The sequence below is a fragment of the Sebastes umbrosus genome, chromosome 19 (genome assembly GCF_015220745.1).
Source record: "Sebastes umbrosus isolate fSebUmb1 chromosome 19, fSebUmb1.pri, whole genome shotgun sequence".
In the NCBI taxonomy this organism is placed as follows: Eukaryota; Metazoa; Chordata; class Actinopteri; order Perciformes; family Sebastidae; genus Sebastes; species Sebastes umbrosus.
Window position 1 is genome coordinate 10,156,843 of NC_051287.1, and position 19,878 is coordinate 10,176,720.

General features: G+C 41.4%; 1 protein-coding gene across 1 annotated transcript; it reads left to right on the plus strand.

Moving 5' to 3' along the window:
- The first annotated feature begins 1,028 nt into the window (after positions 1-1,028).
- Positions 1,029-15,273, plus strand: bnip3lb (BCL2 interacting protein 3 like b). The gene is made up of 7 exons (XM_037753220.1): positions 1,029-1,150; positions 1,250-1,304; positions 6,451-6,682; positions 10,362-10,440; positions 10,797-10,900; positions 11,642-11,791; positions 12,740-15,273. The coding sequence occupies exons 2-7, from the start codon at positions 1,256-1,258 to the stop codon at positions 12,786-12,788; spliced, it is 663 nt and encodes a 220-aa protein (XP_037609148.1). The 5' UTR covers positions 1,029-1,150; positions 1,250-1,255; the 3' UTR covers positions 12,789-15,273.
- The last annotated feature ends 4,605 nt before the right edge of the window (positions 15,274-19,878 follow it).

Sequence of the window (19,878 nt, forward strand, 5' to 3'; positions counted from 1 at the left end):
TATCACCTAAATTATTCAATATAATTATACTAAACCTTATAATTTCCAGAATACCGTAATTTTACATGCTGCTTCGTTTCCGACTGTCACTCATCTTGTCTGCTATTCGCGCACCGCACTCCTCTCTCTCTTTCTCTCCTCCTCTCCCTCCTGCTCTGTACCTGTAGACTGTGAGCGCGCCGCGCACCCCCGCCCCTCCCTGCTTGATGGTAAGATCCTTGTTTGTCATCACCTGATTGGTCGCATGGACATCATTAACACAACATTTAGTCACCATCAGTGCATGGAGTGCCCGTGGCGCGGAGAAGATCATCCTATCATTTTCCTTGAATTAAAGGGACTGTTTGTAACTTTTTACACGTATAAATCACCCGGGTCGGTTTCCCATGCGCTCGCATATGCCCGCTCGCATGTGGCTGGAGTCTCTGCTCCTCTGCCTGCTTGCCTTCACTCACACACCGTGTGCGTTCTCGCTGTCTCGCTCCACCTCTACACGTGCATGCGCGCACACTCCACACTGCAGAAGAGTTAGTTTAGCTCTGAGAATATCTAGTGAATGTACAGTGGATGTTTGTGCAGAAATAAATGCTGCAGCTCCTCCAGACCAACAGAAGTTTCCCGTGTCTTGTGAAGTGACAGGGCTCCGCAGAGAGAAACGTTATTGTCTCCGACCGGGAGCCGGTGTCTCCCTCTGGCCGCGGCCGGGAGGCTGAAGCAGGAAAAGCCAACACTAGGATCAGCATTGATTTATGGAGAGACCTTCGTCTGGTCAGCTAACATTACTGCCAAGCAGGTGAAATATAGAGTGATATTGTGGTTTTAGCTGACGTGTGTCGCCTCACTGTGTTGAGCGATGCTTGTTCATGTCTATTTAGAGCGAGCAAGCGCGAGCCCGACGCTGACTTTCGTTGACTTAACGGCCACAGGTGTCGCTGTTAACAAGCATTTCTGATTCTTACAAACAGGCCCTTTAAAAGAGCCGGCTCTTTGAACCGACTCGTTTGCGACTAACACATCACTACGTCACGCAGCTCCTCCGGTGGAAGGTCTGAGCGGCTCTCGGCTGCAGCAAGAGCGAAAAACAAACGGCTGCGGTGCGTTAGCTTAGCTTTACCGCTGTCTCTGAGGAAAACAGAGTAACACACTCCGGGTCAGCTGTTCTAGTTGTACTTCTGAATGTGTGCAGATAAAGTAGTGCGCGTTTTAGCACTGACTTGAGCCTTTTTATGCTACCCTTCCTGCTCTCCAGGCAACCATGTCCGACGCTGTTAACACTACTTCTACAGACAACAACGGGCTTAACGGTAAGATAACTGTTACCAAACTGCTGGACTGGAACAGCCTGTCAGTGTGTTTACTTTCAGAGGAACATGTCTGGGTACATTACTGTATTTTAATAATAAGTTTATTGAGCGTTCTGTGTCATTAAATGTAGTTTATTATGCCCGTTTTTGAAGCTACATTGAAGGGGAGAGAACGCTATGTTCCGTGTGTTTATTGACAGTGGTTCAGCCAATGGGGTTTCGAGAAGCGTTGAGTGACAGGCGAGTAAGCCAATCAGCGATTCACGCGGAGCGGTGGAGGCGGGTTTAAGCTTTGTCAACAAGGCGAGATGGAAGAAACTGGCAAAAAATGGGGGCAGATAAATATTAGATTATTTTCACGTTAGTTGCTGTAGTTTACAGACAGTTATATCTTTATACATGACAGAAATCGACGTAGATATTATTATATATTATATATTATATTATATAATATATATTTATATTATATTTATATAAATATATATATTTATATTATTATTATTATAATATTATTATTATTATTATTATTATTATAACGTTTATAGTATTTAATTTTTTAAATAATCCCTTTCAAAGTAATAAGGGATTTCTAAATATATTACTAACTCAATTATCATTTGACAAATTTTTTACTGCCTTATTTCATGTGTGTGGAAATGTATCACCTGGGGATGGTAATTCAAAACTTGGAGGTAAAAAAACAACTTCTTGTACCTTTTGGTCCTAATTATGCCAAGTAATATCAAACTAATCTGTACTGAGACAATTTATTAAAAAAATAGACATTTATACAAAAATAATCCCGTCAAAAGACTTCTTTCCCTGTTAATAACTCATCGTAGTTTACAAATGTAATAAATAGGACCAGAATGTCTGCAATGCCTTGAGGCAAATATTTACAATTTAAAAAATTAAAGTAAAATCTTCTCCCCTTTTCTCTCAGCCAGAGTTTGTAAATGAGTTTTGACTTGAAAGAAAAGATAAGAGCAGTTGAAATGAGGGCAGTGGTGAGTTGTCACTTTCTCAGATGCCCTTTTTGGGTTGTTTCCTCTCTGAACTCTGCACTCTTCTCTGTTGACAGTTCAACCTGAGGACCAGTGGAGGTAATATGGATCAGAATGATCCCTTTTCTCAGTCTAGGATCAAAAGGACCTTACTGACTTTGACCCAGTTTTTCAAAACAGTGACAGGTTGGATCACGGTGATCTCGATATGACATGGGAAGTGAAGCCTAGGCTATTTGTCAATCTATGTCAAATCCACCTTTGAGGTGGGATCCAAATGATCCTGAATTTTGGCATCAAATTGATCCAGATTTCTGCCTTAAATTTTGAAATACTCAAATGCATGATCTTGTCTGGATTAAAGGGAGGATTTGATCGCCAAATCCAAATATTCAGGATTAGAAATCTTTAGATCTGCTTTGAAATACCCAGTTTTCAAATCATATCAGAATTTAATCCAATCCAAACAATATAGTCCTGTGAGATCATTGAAATACCGGCCCCTGAACATTCAGTTATTCAGTTGGGATAAGCTACATACAAGACCTCACCTTGCATAAGCCATTTAGAGACGTAAACAAAGGCATGTTTATTACCCTGCTGCACTGACTCAGGAGCTTACTTTGAGCTGTTGTGGTTTAAGTTTTACAACACTATGGGGGCCCTGACTTGGCATTCTATTTATGGCTACAGCTACAAGAGGACAGACGTTTTGGACGTGATGAAAGGGGGGGAAAGTGTTACAGCACACTGCAGTGTAGGGACACGTAGGCTGGTTGATTCAGAGCCACACTGGGCAGGAATCAAACTTTACAGCCACGTTTCTTATTTATAGAGTTACCATGGAGCAAGCAAGTTGGCTGGTGGATGGTAATAATGTTCCACCCTGGTTCACGACCGTAATTGTACATTCAACAGCATGTTAGGTTACATCTTCCCCCTGTTATAGGCTATGAAATGGAAAGCAACACAAGTTTTGTTATAATGTTCAAGTCTGGTATTCCTGTTGTATATTTAAGAGCAGTCCAACTTTTTACATAAATACTATATCTGCCAGTTAAGCCAATAACAGGAAAAAGACTGGAGAAAGCCTACAAATAGTTCAGAAGAAAGTTGAGAAAGTTTGTGAGCCGGCCGCCATGTTGAGATCAGTTGAGGAAATACCAAGCACCGCCCACCAGCTGGAGCAAACTTTCTCATTTTACAGCTAAACAGTACACTAAGATGTTTCTGAAATTATTTTAAATGAGAAATAGACATTATAGTAACAGAATATTAATTCATATTTGATCAGTGTTCCCTAGTTTGACCGTTTGATTGGAGTTCGCGAGTGATTGACAGCTGCCTCAGTTGAATGAACAGTCAATGAGAATGCTCTCTCTCTGAAATGACCTGTGATTGGCCAAAGTCTCCCGTCACAGGATTTTTTAAAGCCTGAAAAAATAACCATGAGGAGGTGCAGAAGTGTAGTTTTCTCTCGGGACACTTGAAAGATAACTGAAAGGTTATTATATAATATTTGCCTATTGATGGCAAAAATATTCTGCCTACTGCCACTTTAATTTATGAAGTATGAAATTCCCAGAAGATTTTATTTGTGTAACAGTACATGATGAGACACTGCTTTAGGGACAATAAGACTTTGCACTGATCAGATGGAGGGGCCAGCAGTGTTGTTATCTGAGACTGTTATTTCTGGCGTTTCCTGGAGCTCTCACACCAGAGTCATTTTGATCTAATACCTGGGATCTTCAGGCAAGAGGCAGCCTCAGCCCTCCTCCCTCCTGCCTGAGCCTCAGTAGATCAGAGAGGTCACACCATGTCTGCTTCCTCTAAACCCACCCAACAGCTGATAACCGATCTGTCGCCAGAATGTTCGGAAAGCTTCAGCACCATGGCAATGTGGTTTTAGTCCACGGAGCGGAGACAATGGGCTGTCGCCAGCAGCTTGGCTCACGGTCCGCTGTGTAATCCACAGGATGAGTGCAAGTGCTGAGTCGAGGCCAGTTTTAGGGGGGGTCAGGGGTGCATCATTTGGGTAGTGGTGGGTATAACTGGCCTGACGCCTGACCCGTGAAATTCAGTCTATTGGAAGCTCATGTGAACATGGTGTTTACTTACTGTTATGGGGTCATGTGACCTGCTCAGGAGACCTTCCTCTTTTTCATTTTAGTGAAGTGTTTTTCATGATGAGGGATATTATGGAATGTTTCCCCCGTCCCTCCCCATTCTTCAAATGCATGCCCTTAGCTGCCAGTCCATGCCCAAGTTCACGTACAAACTGGGAAGGTGTCATATATCACAGTGAAGGTCTACAGAGGACACCACAGCACATACACGGGCAGGCATTTACAGCACTTTCATCACACAGCAGTAAATAGAGCTTTACTCTTGAACTTCTCTAACTGACAGGCTCTGGCTGTCTGTCTTGTTGTCCCTTCCCAGCTTAGGACTAGGAAATCATTTAAGGCAAAGTCCCCCTCTTCCAGTGTCCCCTATGGGACTTTATTTCGGAAAAAAATATGTATGAATCACACCTATGATGTTTGTAAATTAAAAAGATCATTTTGCAAGTCGCAGTTTATCGCAGCGAGAGAGACGTCACTTACTCGACTTTTGGGTGTGTATTCTTTCTAATTACATTAGTCTGATACTTCAACAGAAACTGCACCTTCTTGACCATGACTTGCATAATTATGTTTTAAATAGACAAACATCATATGTGTGATTCATGGCGCAATTCAAACAGGATCAAAAAATATTTGTGTCTCACCGTTGACTACCGTACATATTTTTTTCCTGGCCTGACGCCTGACCCGTGAAATTCAGTCTATTGGAAGCTCATGTGAACATGGTAAGAATAAGAATAAGAATAAGGTCCCATGGTGGGACTCCACCTCTCTATTTCTCTTTGGCTTTTGAGTAAAAACCTGTTTTGCTGCACTCTGTGAAAGTGATGACAAGAGGTACATATTTTGACATGTCATGGCAGGAAAAGCACAGGTGCAAAATTAACATTAATGATGTTTGCAAATTCATTCAGGCATGCCAGTTTTTGCATTGTGCATGCTGGCTCACCGGGATGCCAAAAATTGAAAATAACCACCATTTATCTTGTTACACCTGTGCTTGTCCTGCTAGTCAAACACCTGTTGTGAAAAAGCCTTTCAAGGCTCCAACTATAACTTTCTCTCCTCTCACTGATCTTTCTGAGTAATCAATAAGAAGTTTGATAGTGTTTTTTTTTTCACAATAGACATTAGTTTCACCTGTGCTTTTCCTACTAAGTTAAAATGTCAGATGTGAAAAAAGCTTATTGGAACTCCTTGCTTACCTAAAGTGAAATTATTTCCAAAGCTTCTGATGTGCATATACTGTATAATCAAAAGTGAACGTAGAAAAAAATCAGTGACGATACCAAAACATAAGAATAGGTAGACAGTGTATTGTCCCCTGCTGTAGAGGCACAGGCAGGCTATTATTCTGGTTGCCAAACATGTTGCCAAAAGGGTGGTAATATGCAACAAAATGAAAAAGGACACAGTCAAATGATGCTTCCCGTTTGCACACTTATGGTTTTACTGGCCAATGTAAGCAAATAGCCTGTTCCTTGGGGCATATCAGATCTTGCACTGAGCAGGATATTGGCTCTTTCGTTTATTGACATGACCGGCTCCGTCTTATCAGCCGATCCCGACTTGTATCCGGACATCATGTTCAAACTCTTTGAAAAGCAATGCAGCATTTTATGATATCTAATATTTATGTTGTAACGCACTCATGCAGTCCAGCTCTTTTACATAAACTCAGTTGAGGCACTACATTGTAGAATAGTAGTAGCCAAGTATTTAAGAGTTTGTATCAGTACCTTTTAAAGGGGATATATGCTCATTTTCAGGTTGTATTTTGGGTTTCTACTGGAACATGTTTACATGCTTTAATTTTCAAAAAACACATTATTTTTCTCATACTGTCCGTCTGAATATACCTGTATTCACCCTTTGTGTGAAGCGTTCCGTCTTAGCACCTCTTTAAGATCCCCTCCCAAAAAAGCCCAGTCTGCTCTGATTGGCTTGTGAGAAAAATATGGTGTACTTTGTAAAAGTAGTTCTCAAGCCATGTTTGTCTGTTTCTTCCCTTAGGGTCCTGGGTGGAGTTGGAGATGAACAGAGGCACAGCCGCATCAGCCCAATCATCCTCCACAGGCGGCCCGGCCCCAGGCCTGCTGCCCCTCCCTCAGGTGGAGGAAGAGGAGGCCATGGTGGGGGGCCTGGAGCACGTCCCGTCCTCGTCCTCAATCCACAACGGAGACATGGAGAAGATCCTGCTGGACGCCCAGCACGAGTCAAGCCGCAGCAACTCCTCCTGCGACAGGTATTGTTGAAAGGCAACTCCTTTGCATATGTGAAAAAAAGTTGTATAACGTCTTTTATGCTCCAGAGGGAGCTGTGTGAAGGCTGATAAATTGTGTCAGTGACAAACGTCAGTTGTGGGCGAAGACTACAAGTTTGAAAATGAAAAAATCTGGGGGTGTAGTTAGAAAGAAGTGAATCAAGGCTACATTAGCCTAACCTGACCCGCCAGATGGTTTGTTACACAGAACTATCCGAGAAGCCATCATCGGAAACTGTTTGGAAAAGGGCAGGCACTTTTAAAAATACTTGGCAGGTGATTGGATGAACCATCTGTCAATCAAACTCTTGCCAAAGCCAGTCGGGAGAAGAGCGAAAACATCGCCTTCAGTGCCGTTCTTTGCTCTTCCTTCAATGAAGAAATGCTCTCTAGTTCTGATATAACTGATGCTATTGCAGCATCAACGCTAACCTCTTCAGGAGCTGCCATTGTTGTTTAGAACGAACAGTCGCCTCTCCGTGTTGTCTCACACACCTAAGCCACAGCCGTAGCTGCCAGTAGCTCCTCACAGGATGCTGATTGGTTGGTGCTCTGGCTTTCCGGACACAAAAGCGTTACTTCTAAGCCTGACGAGATGTTTTTTCATGTGATACGTGATCCCGGGATTCTCGCATGATCTCTTGACATTGCAAGAATCCAGCTGCTGCGGAAGGTAAACAGTAACCGCTACTGGCAAGACGCAGCCGAATCTCCGACCGAACTGTCAGTGGTCAAGTAGTTACAATATGGATAATGTATGCACCAACTTTTTAACAAGGAGGAAGAATGTGTGTTTTTGATGCTCTGCTGAATTAGACTGTGTAAATAACAGAAACAAAGTTTGGAATGTTTATTTAAAAATTCGATTAACCATTAACCATAAATAGCAAACTAATCTTTCTGTAACGCTGAAACTCCTAAAGTAAAGGCTGTTATACTTCCTTATCTTAACATTAGATGCAGACCAGGGCTCAGGAATTACCGCTGTGGTTCAAAAGTTCAAAGAAAGTCATGAGTTCTTGGGTTCATCCAAGCCTGTGTTTATAGTTGTGGAAGATTTAGAGCACGTGGTGAATTTGGAGTTGTTTCTCTTGACTCTCACTCAGTGTAGAGCAGCCTGTTTCAGAAGTTACATCTGAGTTTAAAACCAAAACAAAATCACTTGCATGCTAAAACGCTGAGATGATTATAACCCTTGATTTGATGTAAAGTCTGAGGATGTTTAGAAACCTGTTGTCAACATAATTTGTTAAAGGAACAATATGTAGGACTAACAGCTAGAATTTAAAAACATTGGCGCCGTGGCCCGTTTGCTCCACCGGTGTGACTGATAGCAGTTAGTGCACGCTTTTCGCAATTTGAGGGTTACCTTCTAGACACGACCACGTTATCCCCTATCCAGCAGCAGTAGTTGGAATCACTTCACCAGCTGTGTGTCTTAAATACTCGCTGCCTTGATACCCAGCTTCACACGGACCACAGAGAGATGTGGCGAGGCTTTTCAGGTCGGGTAGAATCTAACGTTAACGTTATCTCTGTTGATCCAGTTAATTTGTTTGCTTCCATGGCTGCAGAAGGTTGTGTTTGTGTGCCAATTTGTTTGATATGTGGCAACGGCGTGTCGAAATGGGCAGTAAACGGGATCACACCGGCCAAAACAAAAACAGACTTACCGGACTGGAATGTAAATGTCAAAGGAGGACATACCGGCTGTAGCATTGTTGTCGGTGAAGCGAGTATTTCAAATAAGCGCGTTTCCTTAATCTCTGATGACATATCACGGTCATTTTATGATTTACTACAGTAAATATATTACATATTGGTCCTCTAACAATGCCAGTGTAAAGCAGAAAATAACATGAACTGAAGGGATTAGCATATAATTGCATGCCATTTTTAATTATTGCTCACAGGATACAAATATCTTATCTGCAATATGATGCGTGTTTACTGGTAAAGATCTGTGTAGTCTGTCAGAAATACATTTGATCATGAGGGGAACGTGCAGTTCTACAATTTTCACAGTTGAAGATCATAGTTAAAAATAACACTTGCACTGCAATTACTTTTTAGTTGAACAATTACATGTTTCTCTGCTGTTTTTTTTTGTAATCAGCAGCTCCTTTGTGTTCCTTCGCAGCAGGAAACACAACATTTTTCGTGTTTATGGGGGCATAAAATCCAGGGGGAAATCATCTCGAGCTTGGTAATTTAAAACAATCTGGGTGTTTTTTTGGTGTAAATCAGTATAATAAACATTAATTGTAGGATAATTCAAATGTCTTGAGTAGCGTGAACTGAAATATACATTTTCAGCCAAATCCTTTCAGCCTAAATGCCCAGATGGCTGCTCATCTATTAACCACCCGATAAAAGCTCACTGGGAAAAGTGAGCTTTTTTATGAGAGGCATTTGATATTGGTCACCTCAATTTACCTCAATAGTCCAGTGGAAAATCAGCCCATAAGTCGGGAACATGTTGAGTCAGCTTTGACTCTGACTCGGCAGCTGCTCAGCCGTTGAGTTGGCTTCTGAAAATAAAAATGACGTCCTTTTTTCACAGTGTGCCTCCCATTTTATTGAGCATGTTAGAAAAAAAATCCTGACCCCTTCACCTCCCAGCCACATAATTGCGCTTGTGTGTGTAATCCTGGAAGGCTGCGATAAAGCAGAGCTTATCAGGGAGCCGGGCAGTCAGCTGTCAGTGAGTCACCTGAGGATGTTTGTGAGCATTTGAGAACACAAGAACACTGTATCAACAAGTTGCTCTGAAATAAGCAGGGACGCAAACATCAACACGGCACTGAACACTTTTAGAACAACCCCGGTGTCATGTTACACGAATGTAATTAGGAAAATGTTTTCTTTACGTGTCCTTCCAAGACACACACATTGGTCAGAGAGGGCAGAGTACAGCAGGAGTTTACTGCTGGATAAACACATTCTCCACTGTCCTAGTCGACGTGTTGTAACGTCAAGCTTTCTCGCACCAAATCTTGAATGAAGACTCAGTGTGTATGAAGTCATGAAACTGGAGTGAAACTGAAAGAATAAAGGAAAAAATACAATACAAAATGATTGTCATGTCTTATACATACAGGTTAGTATAAGTATAACAAAGCAGGCCTGGTGCTCCCATTTACAACTAAATTAAATGCATTTACAGACATGCCCACTTTATGATAATCACATGCAGTTTGGGGCAAGTCATAGTCAAGTCAGCACACTGACACACTGACAGCTGTTGTTGCCTGTTGGGCTTGAGTTTGCCATGTTATGATTTGTGAGGGTTTCTTGACAATATTTGTCATTGTTTTGTGTTGTTAATCGATTTCCAGTAATAAATATATACATACATTTGCATAACGCAAGCATATTTGCCCACTCCCATGTTTATAAGAGTATTAAATACTTGACAAATCTTCCTTTAAGGTACATTTTGAACAGATAAACAATGTGATTCATTTTTGATTAATCGTGTTTAACTATGGACAGTCATGCGATGTAAAAGAATGACATTCAGTACAGCCCTAGTATAAAACCTATTAACTCACACCTGAGAATCTTCCAGGATGAGCTGAAGATCATAAGGTGTCATGAGTTCATGACTTTGCTAATAAACGAGGCCTCTGATTTGTTGTTTTTTTCACTCTGCCCACAGCCCTCCGCGGCCACACAGCCCCCAGGATGACGGACAGATCATCTTTGACGTGGACGTGAGCGGCAGAAGAGACAGCCTAGTAAGCGCTCTCAGGTTCTCCATCAGTCTGTTGTCATGGCAACCTCAACCACCGGCCCTGTAGCGGTGTATGTACATGAGAATGACAACTGCTGCCTGCCTTTAGTTTCCATGGAGATGGCTGCCGCGCCCAATGTGGATTTCTGTGTCTTTTGCACAGCTTTACTCTTCTTCTTCACTCTTTCTCTTTTGATCTCTGTAAACAAACCTTTTTGTGTATTTTCTGTACTGATTTGAGAATGAGTCCATGACACACACGTGCATAGATGTACAGAACATGTCTTGAAAGAATGGTCATCATGGATGTAAAGCCTGAAGGCCGAGATTGCTAAATGACGTGTGTGTTGGTGTCTTTAGTCAGAAGAGGACGTCTTGGAAAAGGAGAGGGACATGGACATCCTGATGAAGGACGCAGACTGGGTTGCTGACTGGTCTAGTCGACCGGAAAACATTCCCCCCAAGTAAGTCTCAACTCAGTAAACAGCAACGTGATGTTTCCCCGGCAACTGAGCACACACAGGTGCTCGTTTTTTCCAGAGAAAGCGGTTAGTCATTATCGCCATAAAGTTGGTCTAGAGCACAAATATAAAGCCAGCTGCCAGACACTGTGTATGAAACTCTGATGCAGACAACTTTGGAAGAGTTGAAGGTTAATTGATTTACAAATTAACCCCTTTTATCTCAATCTGACACACTGACACACTGACAGCTGTTGTTGCCTGTTGGGCTTGAGTTTGCCATGTTATGATTTGAGCATATTTTTCATGCTAAATGCAGTACCTGTGAGGGTTTCTGGACAATATTTGTCATTGTTTTGTGTTGTTAATTGATTTCCAATAATAAATATATACATACATTTGCATAAAGCAAGCATATTTGCCCACTTCCATGTTGATAAGAGTATTAAATACTTGACAAATAGATACAAACAGATACAAAATTAATTAATTAATTTGCAATTAATCAAGATTTAATGGACAAATGTTTCCCAATAAAATTATGTCATAGATTTTGGGATGATCAAGCCAACCAGGTGACTAGTGAAGTCATCTCCTCTAATGATTCCTAAATTATGACCTCAAATTAAAGACTGAGGAGTTGTTTTATAAATGACTTTAACAACGGGTGTTTTGGGGCATACTTTGGGGGTGTCAGATTGTCGATCAACTGTCCTGTGTCTAAAGTGACTGTGATCTTTGCAGGGAGTTTCATTTCCGTCACCCTCGTCGCTCAGTAACACTCAGCATGAGGAAGACCGGGGCCATGAAGAAAGGAGGAATCTTCTCCGCCGACTTCCTCAAAGTCTTCATCCCCTCGCTGCTACTATCACACATCCTCGCTCTGGGGCTGGGGTAAGAAAGAAACACCACAGATAACGTGTCCGTTCACTGAGTGTACGTCAAGCCTGACAGTAGTTTAATGAAGCGTATAGAACTGATTTTGACTTCATTTTGCTTTCCCCTGTTAGAAGTTCTTCACATTTTTATATTTCAAAACAATTTTATTGAACATAATGGGTTTTATTTTGAATAATATTTTGAGTTGTAACTAAGCCCCACTAGGGGGAGCTGTACAACCGCAGAAGCGAGTCAGCTGTGTCCTCCCTCCCTCTATATCTGTATGACAAACTGGCAGAGCAGCTGCCGACTGAGAAGGTTGCACACCTGCTGTCTCAGAGTGAGCTCCGACTCTCCCAGGAGCCCTTTCTGCTCCTGATAACACATGTTAGAATAATCCCGGCTCCTCAATCAGATAATGTCACAGCAATGATACCTCAGACAGCAGGCTGTTCTTGTACGTGATGTGACATGCAATGAGTGTCATTAACCTGTCATCATCATCACCCGCATCTCTGTACGGTTACATAATAAGTCATTGTGATGCTTTCACTGAACTTTAACTGTTGCTACTGTTGGAAAAGGGATAACAGTTTTATTATTGTTTTTTCTGTTTGGTAATGCTCTTCATATATGAGATTTAGAGTTACCGGTTAAGGCCCAGAGATCCCAAGCCGACATCAGAGAACTAGTGGCGATGAAGGCCAACTGTTGCGTCGCTTCACTTCACCTTTGTCTTGGCCGACAAGTTGCATTTGAACATACTGCAAATACTACAGCTGACGGCCAGTTAGCGCATACGTTCTGTGCCTGCGTGAGAGGAAATAACTCTCCACACCAATACAAACTACCGCTACCTGCTGGTCATTCAAAAAGGGAAAACTTGGCTAGTATAGGACAAATCGAAATGCGTGGCTGGTGATAAATAACCTGCTCCTTGTCTGTGTACCTCCTTCTCGACAGAGTCTACATCGGAAAGAGGCTGACCACGCCAACCGCCAGCTCTTTCTGAACCTGAAACAGAAGTGCCTGAGAAGTGGCCACAAGTCGTCGGAGAAAGAAAGTTTTGCTGTCGGTCGAAGAACGGCTGTCTCTTCTCCCTCTGTCCCGCCTGCCCCCGCTTCCCCTCCTCCTCCCTGAGATATGACATGTTCTCAGGAGAAATGCATCTGCCTTTTCCTCCCCTCTCTTTCTCTCGTCCTCTCCTTCCCCACCTTTTTTTTCTTGATCGGCTGTTCTCTGACTGCCTATAGATACCCCCCCTTCTTCTCCCGCCTTATATCCTTCACTCATTTGTGTACGCTTTTCATAGAATAAGGTCATATTTCCCCAGCGATTGGGTTTAATGTTTATAACGGGTGGGTTATTCAGGGAGGGTCACAGCATCAAACCAAACTCTTCTACCACACACTGCCCCTTGATCATGTGACAACAAGGGAGGATGGTCCAGTTTTAGAAGTGACCACAGATTGTGCCACCTACACGAAGTAGCCCATAAAAGGGTCAGACCAAATTCCGAGTCGGCTACCCGAACTGAAAATGTGATCATGCCTTTTTGAAAGTAGCCATTTTCTTTTATATTTTCTTTTTTTTTAATTTATTTTACAACAGTGGTGGTTTATTGAGGAGGTGTAATGATGGAAGGAGTTACCATAGTGGCCAGGGAAAGTCTCCAGCTCTGTCTGCCAGATGGGAGAGATTTATGTGACGTTTTTTCAGTTTTTCCATTCAATTCTGCACCTGAATGAATATTTTGCAAATTGACAATAACTGGAAACCAGGGTGTAGGTGTGTGTTGTGCAGGCAGGCAGGCAGGCGGTGCGTTCCTCTCAGTGTGAACAGTATTTTGTGCTTTGGCCTTATGGGTAGCGGCGCTGCACCGTCCAGAAAGGTTCAGGCGTCTGTCCAAACAGTCGGTGTTGTCCTTCCAATGAGCTTCCTGGTTTGACTGCGACATATCGTAGAGCCGGTTTGGTCCTGACGGATCAGTTCCCACCTACTTTTACTCCAGACAGGGCTGGATATGACATGTGGTGATTGTTTCATAGTTTTTAAGTCATTGAAAAGGATTCGGTAGCAAAAAGCTTAAAAACCTGAGATTTGAAATGAAGAAAACTTGCTTTGTTGGCATTTGTTTTAATTAAAAGTTCAGTATTTCATGAAAGATAAGGTAAATATTAAACTGGAAATACTTGACTTTTACTTTCAAGACATTGGTTGCTGCCATCTCTGTGAAAAATGTCCAGTGGTAGCCAGCCCTGCTCTCTAACACACCAACATGTTTTGCCAAAATGAAGGGAACTTATTCCAGGACATTTGTTGCAGTGACACTGCACATGTGCAGCAGCTTCTAATCGACTGAAGGGAGGTTAGTTTTTACCTAACGAGGCTCTACTTTATGTGTAAACACAGGTACTTAAAGGTCCACAGCGTGATTGAGAAGTGGACCTTCCACAGCCAGACCTGGGTCAAATAATATTTAATTTTAGATGTTCAGATCTCATTGAATGCCAAATAGTTTATTCTTTATTTCTGCATGACATACAAGGGTGTTTTTTTGGAGCAAACTCATCCCAACCAGAAGTAAATAATTCCTAGAGATGTGGTATTTCAGTTATTCATGAGTAAATTAACTCTTTAGAGCCTTTTCAGTTTTTCTTCCGCTTCTTTTTTTTTCTTTACTACTTTGTTGACAGATGTACAGGTTTTGACTTCTAGGACGACACAGTTGAGTTTTAGTATTAAAGGTGAGCATTATACTACCTGGCGTTGCTTTGTTGCCTTTTAAAGAAACATGATTTTATGATTATTGCATTTCAGTGTTACATTTCACGGAGCAAGAAGAGAGTAGACAAATAACATAGGTAACTTCTATGAGCTCTGACGGTCGCCAACGTCCGTCACAACGTTTTGAGTTGCATAGATGTGAACGTATCTGAAAAAATACTACTTAACTTTTTTCTGCTATTGACAGCTACTTGAAATCAAATCAGCCTCTCTTTGAAATAGTCTTGCTGCAAATACTATTTGACCCAGCAGGTCGACTCAGGACGTGTTATCTCTTTGTTTTACCTCTTGTGACAGACTCATTAACTACCAACGATGATTTGGGTCTTGTCTCCATTTCAGCCACACAGGTACTGTTGTATTGTGCGACACACATGTCTGCCTGTGTTTGTACATGCAGTGTTTGACGGCGCTATTTTGGATTCTTCTTTGCTGTTTTAAGTTGTCTGTATTAAGTTTTTGTTTTTTTTCCGATGTTGCAGAAAGATTGTGAACGCGCAGAGCGGGAGAGTTTAAAAGTGTGAAAATATAGAACCCCTCTTGGTGATGGCAGGGCCTAATGTGAATAGGAAAGGAAAGAGGCTTCCCTCAGACTGCGATGGTCTAACAGTAGTTATTGTAATGATGCATTTGCTTTGTTTTTCTTTTTCCCACTACATTGGAAGATTTGATGAACATTTTGTCATTAAAGATGACCCAAATGAAGCTTTTCACTGAGTGTTCCTTTGTAAATTCATCAAAATAAATCACTGTAAACCTGCACTTTAAAGGTACAGTGTTTAGGATTTGGCGGCATCTAATGGTGTGGTTGCAACATGACGCACTCCGGGAAGAGGACACGCTCCATATGTAGATTAAAGGGGCTCATTCCAAGTTAACGAACACACAACGATTCCTAATTTCAGGTGATTATAAACTAATGAAAACATATTATGAATATTATATTCCATTTCTGCTAATAGATCAGATTAGTAGCAAATTGGGGAATTTAACCATGCTGCTAAATCACTGGGTATGTAAAACTATAAAAGGAAAATAAAGGATCTAATTTTGCTAAATGCTGCTTGAAATTCCTAAATTTAATTACCTTTTTAATTGAAATTAATTTCCCTTTTTGTAGATGCATAAACATGTAATCCTTAAGGCCTTAAACTAATGATTATTTAAGATTTTTTTGTTCAGTCATTTTTCAGTTTTGATTATAAAATAATGATAGTTATAAATGATACAAGAGCCCAAAGTGATCAATGTCCTAAAAATACTTGTTTTGTTTGACTAGTAGGCACCAAAAATATGTGCAATATTCAATTTACTATAATATGAAACTGTTAGAAGCAACCAAATCTCAAACTTTCTCTAATTAATATTACCACAAAAGTCTGTAAGGACAGAAAAATGTAAATATTAAAGGGGACCTACACCCATTTTCAAAATTCATACATGTTATTCCTATGGTCTAAGACAGTACAAAAACTATGAGTAAACATGAACAACTCTCCCAAATCCAAAAACCAGAGTGCTAAAACTCAACGCCCAAGCATGGTTTACATTTTGTAATACTGTAATCGTGAAGTGTTTTTTCCGCCTCCTTGGGTGCACACCATGTCGCCCTCAGCAGCTGCCACAGGTCCCAACCGTTGTTTTGGGCATGATCCAAGTCCACAGCAGCAGAAGCTTTGTGCAGCGAGCGAGCACACATAGCTGAGACCTGAGGCATCGGGCCTCTCAGGAAATCACAAGACGTTTCCTAAACTAGCAGGAAATTCCTATGAGCTCTGCTTGACACTTGCAGTATGAAGATACTCAGATCAGTTTAGCATTAAGAGCAGCTGAGTTGAGAAGACGTCACGCTTTATGAAATGTATTTATTAAACAGTGGACAGCAAAAAACAATTTAATTTAGGTTGAAATGTTGGCAAACAATGCATTTTAATGATTCTTGCAAAAGGCCAAGTTGTCCAGAGAACAGCACTTCTTGTGTTTGAGACTGTTTATCGTCTCTTGTTTTCAGTCTGCAGGTGTCCTCAGATACCCTGCTGTAACAAATCTGTTTGTTTAAAGCCCCTCCTGTCAAATATGACACTTAAAGAAGTGTCAAGTTGTTCTTCGCTGAACCCTCGCCCATTACACCTTTAACCTTGACCTGGATGTTTTGAGCTGCTTGAAACCAGAGCAGGAAGACCTTCAGGAAGACACCATGTCAGCACTGATTTGAACTATCTGAAGCTGCTCAATGGGGCCACACACAGCGTCTATGTCTTAAATGTGCCGTACAGAGCTGACTTGGGAAGCACTGCACTCCAGTGGCAGACACTCTGCAGTGCGGACTGTCCTTACAAAGGTTTCCCTACAAGTACCATGGACTTTGTTTTGCTCTCATATTTGCTACAACAGGCCTCTAGGTATTCAAATTTAGCTAAAAACATGATGTCTGGGTGTAACTTGTTATGACTGTTTGCATCAGGGCCTTAAAGGGTCCTATTGATAACTGTGATAACATTCAGCCACTAGATGTCGCACTCTCTCTCCTCGTTCTATTGCATTTACTTCACAACAAGTCGTTGCTAGACATACACCATCAATCTCAGCCATTTGTTAATTTTTTCCACACTAACTGACGAGTGACGAGTCTCCAGTTAATATTAAATGGTTTCACTGGGATTTGTTTGCAGGCTTTCCCACTGATCAGCTGCAGGATATTAAAGCTACCTCACATATAACGTCGTCCTGCTGTCTTTGCAGTCTCGGCTGCTCGTCCCCTCCACCTCCTGATGCCTAACCTTAACCATCTTGCGAGAGTTTCGCAATTTGGGGGTTACCTTCTAGACACAACCCTCTTCACGGAGCCGGCCACCAAATGCGTTTTCACGTTTTTGCACCATAGTTCTCGTACATACTTGACACACGGGAGAAGTTTCAGGTGGTTGCAATCTCCAACCTCACCGCTAGATGCCGCCAAATCCTACACACTGCACCTTTAACTGGCTGCTGGCTCCAGCTCCATATTCACCATACAGACATGAGAGTGGTATCTGCCTTCTCATCTAACTCTTAACAAGAAAGCAAAAATATTGACCGAAATGTTGAACTTTTCCTTTAAGCTTTTGAAGTACAATTTATAGTTGTGCAAAGAGGCTGAATGACACTGGACTAGGACTGTGACAATATCAGATTTTCACTACGCGATTATCGTGGCCAAAAGAATTCACGATATCGCAATATCTATGGAAATTGTGAAAAAAAAAATCTTTAACTTTATTTATTGGGCATTTTGTAGACAGTCTGTAACCACAGCTGAATATATAACATGATTTAACAGCCGATTATTTACACAATATTATCATGTGACTTATTAACATGATAACAATATTTCATTTTTAAATATCACGGTTATCGTCAATACCGCTATATCCCGACACCCCTAAATAGAACAATGTTCTTTATAAAAACAGCTCTAGTGACAGCTTCCTGTTTGTCTCTTTTGAAAAACTCAACTCTCTTTTGTGTAAAAGAAAGATAATGAGATATTATGTGGTGGCAGAGCATTGACTCCAATATAGCAGACAGTCTAAATGAATGGAATAAATCATAAAAGACATGAAGAAAACTTCTAGAAAATGTCAAAACACCGCTTTATGTTCAACTGGTTGAGATTCAGGTTGATGTGACCGTATGCATGAGCCAAATGGGCATTTCAGTTTAATTAATACAATAGATATAAATGTTAGAAGTTCACATAATCCAAAAAAAAGAAAGAAGGAACAGATAAAGCTATGAATAATATGTCAATGATGAATTATGTCACTGATCTGAAAGTAGCCCCCCCTGAGCCCTGCGTCCTCCTCAACAATGCCTCCTCCAGTCCTCCTCCATCTTCCCTATATGGAACCTCAGCACACCTGTTCCTGGCCAATCCAGACACAGAGAGACACGTAGCTCCTCCCACTGCAGCTGATGGCGTTACCATGGGTTACAGGGTGGTGGCCGGCTCCGTCTCCATCTTCATCTCCATCCCTATGGGTGAGGAGGCTTTTCCTCCTCGTCTCCTCAGTATTCAGCAGCACTAACACTGCAGCAGCGTTCACTGCCGCTGGAATCATGACAGTCCATCAATAATTAGTAATAATTCAGTGTGCTCGTGTGCCAGATTGGCTTCTTGTCTGCAAATCAAGACAGCTGTTGTGAATGTGAAACGTCAGCTGTGTTCATGCTTTATTTATAAAGTCAAGTGATCAAACAGCAATCGCAAACTGCAGACACACGAAGCCATAAAATATAGAAAAAGCTATTTCTACTAACAGCGTGACAGAAATGTCTTTTCCTGTTGGCAGGCGGGTTTGTCCTGTTTGTCTTTCCTCTCCTCACTCACTTCCACTTGTCTTCTATACGAGGAAGAAACACATCCTTAAAGTCCCACTCAAATCACTTCTTTAACCCTTTTTGCAGTTAAAGATCTGTGTCAAATTTAATGTTATTCTAAAAGTTATTGAGTATATATTAGAAATGCATGTAACTAACTCTTTCTTCGTTTAGCATGTTAGCATGCCTGCATGTGAATTAGTACTAAACATAAAGACAATTATAAAGAGGCTGATGGGAAGCTCATCAGTGTTGCAGGTATTTGGTCATAAACTAAAGTATTGGATCAATTAAAACTTTAATCTGATGATGGTGCTAAGAAAAGTTAAAAGTTGGGTCGGTAATGTTGAGAAACCAGCAAGAGTATCCTGTATTTTAAAAATGATTTACCAAAAAACCCAGCCCAGTGTTGCCGACTCTTTTCCAATGAAAGTAACTAGCAGCACTAGCTCCAAAAGTCCCTAAATCTAGAGAGAAAGTCGCCAAGTTGGAAACACTTCAGGCCTCCCTTCAAAGCCACTCCATTTCATTCGGGCCAAATGAAATGATTGGACAAGTTTATTACAGTCCTGGGACATCCACAGATACCAGACTTGTTTCTCTTCTTTGTCAGAGCATCTGATTTATTGATTGCTGTCGGGATGTAATGAGAATTTCAACAAATATGACAGAAAAAATGTTTTTGAAGAAGATGACCAACTCTAGCTTTAAAGAGTCACCACAGTTGGTAGGATTCATCCCCTTGGGACCGTGACTGTCTGTACGAAACTTGATGGAAATCAACGTTGATCGACTGACCACCTGAATGACATACAGGTTGGACTTTCAGGGACACGTCTGGATTGTCCACTGTGTAAAGTGGGCAGCTGGCCCCAAAAGTCCCAGTTTCTCTGTGTCATTTGGTTTGTGGTCATTTTCTTTTTTAATTCAACCTTTTTTCTTGTTTAATTACAACT

Coding starts and splice junctions, on each gene's coding strand:
- bnip3lb (XM_037753220.1), top strand. CDS start 1,256: ATGTCCGACGCTGTTAACACTACTTCTACAGACAACAACGGGCTTAAC. Junction 1,305..6,450: donor AGACAACAACGGGCTTAACG/GTAAGATAACTG, acceptor TTCTTCCCTTAG/GGTCCTGGGTGGAGTTGGAG. Junction 6,683..10,361: donor AGCAACTCCTCCTGCGACAG/GTATTGTTGAAA, acceptor CTCTGCCCACAG/CCCTCCGCGGCCACACAGCC.